The 11,905-nt window shown below is 35.6% G+C and overlaps 1 protein-coding gene across 1 annotated transcript; it reads right to left on the bottom strand.

Annotated features, from left to right (window-relative positions):
- Nucleotides 1-6,728: 6,728 nt before the first annotated feature.
- On the bottom strand, nt 6,729-8,391 carry LOC137253375 (uncharacterized). Its single transcript, XM_067790165.1, has 2 exons — nt 8,358-8,391; nt 6,729-8,265 (listed from the first exon to the last, which is right to left on the bottom strand). Exons 1-2 carry the CDS (start codon nt 8,358-8,360, stop codon nt 6,826-6,828), a joined length of 1,443 nt encoding a protein of 480 aa, XP_067646266.1. The 5' UTR covers nt 8,361-8,391; the 3' UTR covers nt 6,729-6,825.
- Between the last annotated feature and the right edge of the window lie 3,514 nt (nt 8,392-11,905).

Genomic DNA, 11,905 nt, shown 5'->3' with positions numbered 1-11,905 from the left:
TCTTGCTGAAACTTACATACTTACTTACCTGGTTCCCTGTATTTACCAACAAAGCTAACATACATACGCGCATAGGTGTATATTTTCATTAGGATCTCCGTTATTTACCAAATTGAGTATTTATCATCCCTAAGTTATTTAAATAAAAGACATGATCAAATAACAGCTGACCCACTTAGCCTATATATGTATGTACATAAATTTGGTACCAGTCTATTAGCCCTTATATCTCAAAATTTAAGATTTATATAAGAAATTATATGTTTTAAGTCAACTACAGCCCGCTAAGGGGTTGAAGTTAAATTACTACAGAGGCAAAGTCACCAGAAACAAATTATTTCGGGCTTTTTGAGCAGAACTTCGTCGGCTTCTTATCGTTTTGTTATATGTTTATTATCTATAATGAACTATTGTAGGCGAGTTATCAGCTTTTTAGCGCCTGGACAATGGTTTTTGATCGGCTTCTTTTCGCCGATTTCATATTGAAGTTTTAGCGGCAATTGTTTCACAAAAAAGCCGTAACTCGTCGAGAACAAATTGATGATAAATTTATAACACTTCGATTAAAAATCGATAACTTTTCGATTCAAAATCGATAACATTTTTAAAACAAATCAATAAATAATCTATAATACGCCGATAACAAGTTGGTAACACTACGATAACAAAGCGATAAAATTTCGATGACAAATAGAAATTTTTTTGACAAAGTATCGAAAATTTTACGACACATAATCAATAGATATTCAATGATCGATATCTAGTCGATAACATATCGATAGCTTTTTGGTAAAAAACTGATATCATTTTGATAAAAAAATTCAAAATTTTCGACTGCCATTTATTACACATCGAAACTTTTCGATAAATAGTCAATAATCTTTCGGTAGTATATCGAAACCATTTCCATAACAAATTGATAACTCGTCGACATAAAATTAATAATATTCTCATAACCGATCCACAACACATCGTTAACCCTTTAATAAAAAATTGATAAACAAGCTGTCCGGTTTCGGTTTCGGTTACATTCAGTATTACTCCATACTGTAAGCAAACTATTTTTTGTTGTTCCTTTTCCCGAGCCTTTGCTTCTATAAAAAGTAATCGCTTTCCAAAAAGTACCCAGTACTAAAAAATTCGGTTTTCATAAATGATTCGGGTCTAAAAAACTAGCTGATTTCAAGAAAGCATCCGTTTTCAAAACGGCAGCCGGTTTTAAAACGTAAACTCTATCAAAAATTTAAATAAGAAAACATTTGCTACATAAAATAATCAAGAGAAGGACTATAACCACGCCCACTTTACGATTATATATTATTTTTGGTGAATACAAAAACGTGGTGATTCCGTAAATATTATTATTATACTCAGCTGAGCAGAGCTCACAGAGTATATTAACTTTGTTCGCATAACGGCAATCCGTAACGGCATAAACTAATCGAGATAGATATAGACTTCTATATATCAAAATGATCTGGGCGAAAAAACAAATTCATTTAGCTATGTCCTTCCGTCCGTCCGTCCGCCCGTAAACACGATAACTTGAGTAAATTTTGAGGTATGTTGATGAAATTTGGTTCCTGGGCGCTCATCTCAGATCGCTATTTAAAATGAACGAAATCGGACTGCAACCACGCCGACTTTTTCGATATCGGAAATTTCGAAAAGCAGAAAAAGTGCGATAATTCATTACCAAAGACGAATAAAGCGATGAAACTTGGTAGGTGGGTTGACCTTATGACGTAGAATAGAAAACTAGTAAAATTTTGGACAATGGGCGTGACACCGCCCACTTTTAAAATAAGGTAATTTAAAAGTTTTGCAAGCTGTAATTTGGCAGTCGTGTAAGACATCATGATGAAATTTGGCAGAAGCGTTACTCCTATTACTATTTGTGTGCTAAATAAAAATTAGCAAAATCGGATGACGAACACGCCCACTTAAAAAAAAAAATTTTTTTAAGTAAAATTTTAACAAAAAATTTGATATCTTTACAGTATATAAGTAAGCCAACATTCACCTCCATTAATGATATGGTGCAACAAAATACAAAAATACATACATACAAAAATGGGCGGGGCTCCGCCCTTTGCATTTAATTCGTCTAGAATACTTTTAATGCCATACGCATTACGTATACGAATAAATTAGCCAGATGATGTTCTGGGTCACCCTGGTCCAGATTTTGGTCGATATCTCGAAAACGCCTTCACATATAAAACTAACGGCCGCTCCCTTTTAAAACCCTCATTAATACCTTTAGTTTGATACCCATAACGTACAAACACATTCTAGAGTCACCCCTGGCCCACCTTTATGACGATATCTCGAAAAGGCGTCCACCTATAGATCTAAGGCCAATTCCCTTTTAAAATACTCATTAACACCTTTCATTTGATACCCATATCGTACAAAGAGATTCTAGAGTCACCCCTGGTCCACCTCTATGGTGATATCTCGAAATGGCGTCCACCTATAGAACTAAAGATCACTCCCTATTAAAATACTCATTACCTCCCTTCATTTGATACCTATATCGTACAAACTCATTCTAGACTTACCCCTGGTCCACCTTTATGGCGATATCCCGAAATGGCGTCCACCTATAGAACAATGACCCACTCCCTTTTAAAATACTCTTTAATACTTTCCATTTGATACCCATGCCATACAAACACATTCCAGGGTTACCCTAGGTTCATTTTCCTAAATGGTGATTTTCCTTTATTTTATCTCCAACGCTCTCAGCTGAGTATATAATGTTCGGTTACACCCGAACTTAGCCTTCCTTACTTGTTATTTAGATCTTTATTAGGTCTCGATGCACTGTGACTATTATTTAGATCTGTTGTGCTTGACCTTTCGGCCAAGCATAGTATGTGGAGGCTTTTAATTCATTTAAGTACCTCTTCATGCTTTTTACTACATATGATGAATTTCATATCAAAGGCTGAAAAAAACGTACATTTTGAACCCGACCCCCTCAGAATTTGATGAAATTTTGCATGGGGTTACATTTTACCCACCCAAACACAACCTCATATTTAGAAATTGCATTTTCGAAAAATTGTGGGCGTGACAAGGTATCGAAATATCCGAAAATATTAGAAAAATGACGATAATAGGTAAGAAAAGGAAAAAAATTTTTAATTTTTTTCTAATTTTTTTTTTTTCAAACTGGGAAAACACTTCAAAGACCAAGCGATTAAAACAAATTTTTTTTAGAAAGGTAGATTTAATATATATAACATATCCGAAAACTAGAAGGGTGTTTTTTTTTTCTTTTTTTTTAATTTATTTAAGTAAATGCATCTCTTGGTTACTTTCTGATATTTTGATATCACGCGTAAACTAATCAACTGATTTCAAAAATTTGTTTACCGTTAAAAAGGTATTAAAATCACCTTTGAAAAAATTTACTGTAAAGATTCTATATTACACTGAAACAAATTTTTTTAAATTTTTTTCTACATTTTTTTTTTCAAACTGGGAAAACACTTCAAAGACCAAGCGATTAAAAAAAAAATTTTTTTAGAAAGGTTGATTTAATATAAAAACTAGAATGGTGTTTTTTTTCTTTTAAAAAAATTTATAAGTAAAACCATCTCTTGTTAACTTTTTTTATTTTGCTATTATTGTGTGACAAAAATGGTACCTAGCTATACTTTGGAAGTTATACAGATACAGATACTATGACTAAGTATTCTAATAGATTCGAACAAGAATCGTATTATCAAATTTTTCAGACACGCACAATAAATAGACATACACTTGATAAAGTAACTTTTTTATTTTTATTTATTTAGATTTAATATACAACTTTGCGCAGCTCATACTGCTGACTTTCGGAATATTTGCTTACTTACTAGTTTGTTCAGGTAAACTACCCCTGTCCATGCTAGAGCGTTTAACCTCCGAAAACTTTGTTTTATTTTTTTGTATATCTTTGCTAATTTTTATCAATTCGTAAGATAAATCATGCCCAAAAATTTCTTTAATTTCCTTAGATGTCATGGTGTTTGGTAATAGAGATATTATTTTTTGCTTATCCAAATTATTTGAGCAGTTTTCGATTTGATATTTCATGTTCTCCAAAATTTGTTCGTAGTAAGCTTTGATCTTCTTTAGGTCTTCTGATAAAGTTGACAGTGAACCACCTCCAAGTGAATCCGAAATACTTTGCGCAATTTGCTGTGTTTTTTTTTTGCAGTATGAATCCCTTTCTAAATATTTTCGCTTCATTGGCGATGGATGGCTTCCAAATTGAGGAATAACTAGCTTATTTATATTGTCGACGAGTTCGTTGCGTTCGAGTGATTTAGTATAGCTACTGCATGTTGGAACTTCCTTATATTCTTAATACAATTCACCGCTAGTCAAGATTTCTTGTTCCTCTTCACTTTCCGTTTCAGTAGAACGCTGATTATCAGCAATCTTGATAGCATCCTTAAGTTTAAAGCGACAACTTTCGCAAATACGGCAACGATGAATGTCGGAGACTTCTGGAAAATGCTCAGATATCAGCGCTGCTTCGTTTAATGTTTCGAAGTTGAGAGGAGCATTTTCTTGATAGCTGCACACATCTGTATTTATTAGTTGATTCCATATCAATGCCTAGTTTCGTTCTGGTCTGTGTCTATCCGTTGTGTTGTTTTTTATAGTCCATGGGTGCTGTGGCCGGTAATGTCAATCTATGTGTCCGTGGTAGTTAACGTTAATATGCGTGTGTGTGTGCGCGGTATTGATACGTCCGAGTTGTTACCTTTTCCAAGGGTTGTTTTTGTAGGTATCTAGACATACCGCTTGGGCAGCTAAGCGGTAGGTTGCGGTAGGTAGAAATCGGTGATTTTTGCCGTTTGGTAAATTTTTCGTTTTTGCTTGTTCATTGTTACGTGTTTGGTTCCTGTACCTTCTGGCTTGTGCTGTTTTTTGTAAACTAGTTTTAAGGGTTCAAATATTTCGGCAGAGATAGTGTTGGTTTGTTCGTTTATTATCCTGCCGTCAAATGTTTTTAACTTGTATATCTCCATGTTCTCAAGTACATTGAGCCGCCGACCTTTTCCTTGTACGTGAAGTATTGGAGCCGTTGTTTTGATGTTAGCTGGGGTGCACCCCACTGGAATAAAAATTTTTTACAGTGTATTTTTTCAAAGGTGATTTTAATACCTTTCTAGTTTTCTTGATTAGTTTACGCGTGATATCAAAATATCAGAAAGTAACCAAGAGATGCATTTACTTAAATAAATTAAAAAAGAAAAAGAAAGAAAAAACACCCTTCTAGTTTTCAGATATGTTATATATATTAAATCTACCTTTCTAAAAAAAATTTTTTTTTTTAATCGCTTGGTCTTTGAAGTGTTTTCCCAGTTTGAAAAAAAAAAATTAGAAAAAAATTAAAAAAATTTGTTTCTTTCAGTGTAATATAGAATCTTTACGTTTATGTTTTCAAAGGTGATTTTAATACCTTTCTAACGGTATAAAAATTTTTCAAATTGGTTGATTAATTTACTTAAACAAATTAAAAAAAAACAACAAAAAACCAATTTTAGTTTTCAGATATGTTATATATATTAAATAGACCTTTCTAAAATAAAATTTTATTTTTCAAAATCGCTTGATCTTCGAAGTGTTTTTTCAGTTTTAAATTTTATTTAAAAAAATTTTTTTACAGTGTATTTTTTTGAAAGCTTATTTCAATACCTTTCTAATGGTATGAAGATCTTTGAAATTGGTAAAGCCATTCCGTAGTAATCACACTTTAAAAGTACCTATTATCGTAATTTTTCTAATATTTTCGGATATTTCGATACCTTGCCACGTCCACAATTTTTCGAAAATGCAATTTCTAAAAATGAGGTTGTGTTTGGGTGGGTAAGATGTAATCCCATGCAAAATTTCATCAAATTCTGAGGGGTTGGGTTCAACGCATATTGGATTTGATATGAAATTCATCATATATACACCCAGAGCGTGCATTCGCGGAGAATGTGAACTGGCCTTTCATCCTCCAGCTCACAAAAGCAACAGATTTGTGTATCGGATAGACTTTCTGCTAAGATTAGTGAGTTTGGCTGAAATTCTCGTTGCGTGGAGTATAAACAATTTGGCCTGCTTTTGCCATGGGCATTGAAACCAGTTTTGTCTGAACTGCTTTGATTCCTAGTTACTTTTTGTTTTCTGGTGCGTGCCTTTGTAAGTCTTCCGAAGTGTTCTGGACCATGGAATGCTACTATATCACTCGCTTGACTAGGTAGTCTTCCTGTTCATTATCTCCATGTACTTGATGACCAGGAACCCATTCCAAAAAGACTTTATTTTTGGTTCGCTAGATTAGAGCCAAGAAGAACTTATGTATCGTGACAAACCTTTTTACTTATATTTTCTTAAATAGGAAATATTTCCGGGAAAATGCGCCAAATCGGAAAAGGGTTAAGCCCTCTTTAATATAATTTTAAATGGATCCTAAGTGAATATAACTGGGTGGGAGATCATCTTTTTAATTGTAATCTAGATTCTAGAACCAACGAGCAGCATTCCAATGGTTCAACCCGGTTATTACTTGTTGACCACCCTAATGAACACTTTTGAATACAACATAATTGAATTAACTGCTATAATCTCAACGATGAGTAATAAGATCGTATTTACATATAACTTTGTTAAATTTTTCTTTGAGGTTTTATTAATCTATTTTTTTTTTTGGTGCTCTTTCTTTCCATTCTCTCTTATGCGGATACCTAAATCTATGTTAAATTAAATTATGTTTGTACAAGAATATTTAGCTTTTTTCGAATTATCTGCGCTAAAGTGCAATTGATTTGTTTATTGACGACGATATTTCAATCGACGAACAATTTTGTATTGATAACCATTATTAGTGAGCACAGCTGCTGCTACTTCAGGCTCTTGCCTTATACTTGGTTGGCCTTCCATCGTTGCTGGCGGCAAATACTCATTAGCCGGCAGTTCATTAACATCACGACGATGACGATATTTAAGGCGACGTACAACTTTATAACGATAACCATCATTAGCTAAAGCTGTAGCGGCATCTTCAGTGTCGGGTTCAGCAACCTCAGAAGCAACAGCTGTTTCTTTAACTTCCGCAGCGGGTGGAAGATATTCGTTTTGTGGAAGTTCATGCACATCACGTCGTTGACGATACTTCAGACGACGTACCACCTTATAACGATCACCATCACTAGAAAATTGTGTGTCTTGTTCTGGAGTGGTTGCTGTAGATTTTGGGAGTGCGTTGTCTTGAGCTTCTACAATGGGTGGTAGATACTCATTTTTTGAAGAAGCAGCCGGTGCAAGATATTGGATTTGTGGTAGTTCGTTAACATCACGACGATGACGATATTTCAGACGACGTACAACTTTATAACGATAACCATCATTAGCTAATTGAGTTGCCTGCTCTGAAGTAGGCTCAGCAGATTTTGAAAGAGCTGATTCTGTTGCTTCTTCGACGGGTGGAAGATACTCGTTTTGTGGAGCATCTTTTGAATCGCTTGGTGCTATATATTCAATTTGTGGTAGCTCATTAACATCACGACGTTGACGATATTTGAGACGACGTACAACTTTATACCTATAACCATCATTAGCTAATTGAGTTTCAGCTTCTGGAACGGATTGTGCAACTTTAACTACAGTGGTATCTGCGGCTTCCTCTTTTGTTGGCGGCAAGTACTCATTTTTGGGCAGCTCATTTACATCGCGTCGTTGACGATACTTCAAACGACGTACGACCTTATAGCGATAGCCATCATTGGCTAACTTAGATTGTTCTTCGGCTACAGGCTCCGCAACTTCAACTACCGTAGTATCTCCACTCTCTGCTGTTGGTGGTAAATACTCATTTTTGGGTAGCTCATTTACATCGCGACGTTGACGATACTTCAAACGACGTACGACCTTGTAACGGTAGCCCTCATCGGCTAGTTGTGTTTTGACATCAGCAACGGGCTCAACAGCTTCAGTATTCAAACTATCCTCAGCATTTGTGACAGGTGGCAAATATTGGCTTGCTGGTAGTTCGTTAACATCACGACGTTGGCGATATTTTAGACGCCGCACCGTCTTGTAACGGTATCCATCGTCAGCAAGTTTAGTTTGGTTAGTGGGCGCTTCTTCGACGGGTGCCAAATATTCATGTACAGACAAACTGTTATCCGCAACTGGTGGCAGATAATTGGCCGATAATGTTGAGGCTCCAACAACTGCTAACACAGCAACAAATGCAATCGCAAGGAATTTCTGTTAAATGAAAGTATTTTTTCGATTCAATATTAGATATCCTTTTTTCGAAAATGTATCTAAATTCCGATTGCTTGGCTCTGCTTACTTACCATTTTTGCTGCCTTATTCAACTTAATATTTGAAGGTAAGAAACTGTTATAATTAAATTTTGCAAAATGAACATGCTATTTATAGTCCGAAAAAATATTTTGCGTGACTTTAAATAATTTGTAATTATTGATTGTAAAGTAAATAGGAACATAAATAATTATGAAAAGAGCAATGATAAATTCGCGCATGCGCAATAATTTTGTTTTGGGGGTGTATGAGTCATGTTTTTGGTTTGATAGTGAAGTATTTTTTTAATGTTTTTAAGTACTTTTAACGAACTTGTTATTGGCTTTGATCAAGAGCGCTTGTTATCCGTCTCTTAAAATCAAAAAAGGAAACAAAGTTTTTTGTCTATGCTGGCGCTTAGCCCATTTATGTTCGCGTTCACTTATGTAGGCCTTCATGTGCGAGATTTTTTTGTAATAATACTATATGACGTAACAAGTCGAGTTAAATTTTTACCAGATTAGCTTTTTTTGCGGATCTAATCAAATCGACAAAATCTGTATACTCAGCATATTGAATTTACTCTCAAAGTCTGAGCTTAAAACAAAAGGGTATCAGAAGGCAATTGGCCAAAGTCGCTACATAAACAAAACGTGGTTGCATGTGGTCATATCAATTCGTTCCCGAGATGGTCGGGCTGGTGCCTTATTGGTGCTTGTTAACGGAACGTACCGGATCTGCCTCCGGCAAACGACCATCAACAACGATAACACTCCCCAAGGCCTTCGGGGAGTGTCCTTATCGCTACAACAACAACAACAGCACTAAAATTAACGTTGACATGGAAATACCACATTTTCAGCACTGTTTGGATAGTGTATGGAATACTTCGTATAACACAAAAAAATCTATACGAAGGAACCTTATTATCTACACTCAAGGCTCAATTTTCTTTTACTATCAAGGGAAGTGCTCCCTACATACATCAAACGAGGCGTTCCAAACCAAACCGCAATAAGTGCGTTTTAGTCTAAAAAAAATTATTTACTGCGAGGAGTAAACCCAGGTGAAGTATTTAGGTGATCCTGGCCTAGGGCATCGCAATATAAATTGGACCAAATTTTTTTAATGTATTAGGATCAGTTTTGTAGTATTCGTATGCTCCTTAAATACTCTTAAAATACTCCTCATATTGTCCTTTTACATACAGTACTCCACAACTTATCTTCTTACATAAAAACATAACAAAATTTTCAATTTCAAAAATGTTAAAAATGTATGAAATTATTGCGTTTCGCTATGAACTATTTTTTTTTTGAGTGTTCCAGTATGGTTAAATTTGCTGCTTTTTAATTTTTATAAAGTATAATTCATAGGTTTTAGAAAGTAAAATTAAATTCCATTCATAACTCAAAAAAACTGAAGGCTGCACTTATTGCGTTTTGTTTTGGAACTCCTCAAATACGGTATGATAACATCAGCTCATGAAATTTTTCATTAAGTCGATACGTCCTTGGAACTCCCTATCTAATCTGATGTCCTAATAAAGAATGTGCGTATCTACATTCTTACTGAAACTGACATATTAAATTTAACTTGTTTGAAACTTTTCTACATATGCTGTTTTTGTGTTGAAAATAATTTGGATTTGATCTTTCTGGTTATGCAAAAAAATGGTTGAACTTCTGATACGCGACGCTTTCGTGAATGACTAATCTTCAAAAAAAAACAAACATTACATACTCAGCTGAGAGCTTTGGAGACAAAATAAGGGAAAATCGCCATAAAGGTGGATCTGGGGTTACTCTAGAATGTGTTTGTACGATATGAGTATCAATTGAAAGGTGTTAATGAGTATTTTAAAAGGGAGTGGGCCCCAGTTCTACAGGTGGGCGCCTTTTCCAGATATAGCCATAAAGGTGGACCAGGGGTAACTCTAGAATTTGTTTGTAAGATATGGGTATCAAATGGAAGGTATTAAAGGGTATTTTAAAAGGGAGTGGGCCTTAGTTCTATAGGTGGACGCCTTTTCGAGATATAGCCATAAAGATGGACTTGGGGTGACTCTAGAATGTGTTTGTACGATATGGCTATCAATTAAAGGGTGTTAATGAGTATTTTAAAAGGGAGTGGGCCTTAGTTCTACAGGTGGACGCCTTTTCGAGATATAGCCATAAAGGTGTACCAGGGGTGACTCTAGAATTTGTTTGTAAGATATGGGTATCAAATGGAAGGTATTAAAGGGTATTTTAAAAGGGAGTGGGCCTTAGTTCTATAGGTGGACGCCTTTTCGAGAAATCGCCATAAAGGTGGACCTGGGGTGACTCTAGAATGTGTTTGTACGATATGGGTATCAATTGAAAGGTGTTAATGAGTATTTTAAAAGGGAGTGGGCCCTAGTTCTACAGGTGGGCGCCTTTTCGAGATATAGCCATAAAGGTGGACCAGGGGTGACTCTATAATTTGTTTGTAAGATATGGGTATCAAATGGAAGGTATTAAAGAGTATTTTAAAAGGGAGTGGGCGTTAGTTCTATAGGTGGACGCCTTTTCGAGATATCACCATAAAGGTGGACCTGGGGTGACTCTAGAATGTGTTTGTACGATATGGGTATCAATTGAAAGGTGTTAATGAGTATTTTAAAAGGGAGTGGGCCCTAGTTCTACAGGTGGGCGCCTTTTCGAGATATAGCCATAAAGGTGGACCAGGGGTGACTCTATAATTTGTTTGTAAGTTATGGGTATCAAATGGAAGGTATTAAAGAGTATTTTAAAAGGGAGTGGGCGTTAGTTCTATAGGTGAACGCCTTTTCGAGAAATCGCCATAAAGGTGGACCTGGGGTGACTCTAGAATGTGTTTGTACGATATGGGTATCAATTAAAAGGTGTTAATGAGTATTTTAAAAGGGAGTGGGCCCTAGTTCTACAGGTGGGCGCCTTTTCGAGATATAGCCATAAAGGTGGACCAGGGGTGACTCTAGAATTTGTTTGTAAGATACAGGTATCAAATGGAAGGTATTAAAGAGTATTTTAAAAGGGAGTGGGCGTTAGTTCTATAGGTGGACGCCTTTTCGAGATATCGCCATAAAGGTGGACCAGAGTTGACTTTAGAATGTGTTTGTACGATATGGATATCAATTGAAAGGTGTTAATGAGTATTTAAAAGGGAATTGGCCTTAGTTCTATAGGTGGACGCCTTTTCGAGATATAGCCATAAAGATGGACTTGGGGTGACTCTAGAATGTGTTTGTACGATATGGGTATCAATTGAAAGGTGTTAATGAGTATTTTAAAAGGGAGTGGGCCTTAGTTCTACAGGTGGACGCCTTTTCGAGACCCGAGGTGACTGGAATGCGTTTGTACGATTTGGTGTTAATGAGGGTTTAAAAGGGACTGTGAAGGCGTTTTCGGGATATCGACCAAAATGTGGACCAGGGTGACCCAGAACATCATCTGTCGGGTACAGCTAATTTATTTATATATGTAATACCACGAGCATTATTCCTGCCAAGATTGCAAGGGCTTATGATTTCGTCCAGCAGAACTTTTTCATTTTCTTCTACTTACTTCTACTACACACCCATTTTACAAAGTTTTTTTAA

This window comes from Eurosta solidaginis, chromosome 5, assembly GCF_040869045.1.
Source record: "Eurosta solidaginis isolate ZX-2024a chromosome 5, ASM4086904v1, whole genome shotgun sequence".
Taxonomy (NCBI): domain Eukaryota; kingdom Metazoa; phylum Arthropoda; class Insecta; order Diptera; family Tephritidae; genus Eurosta; species Eurosta solidaginis.
This window is presented reverse-complemented; position numbering and strand designations above follow the sequence as displayed.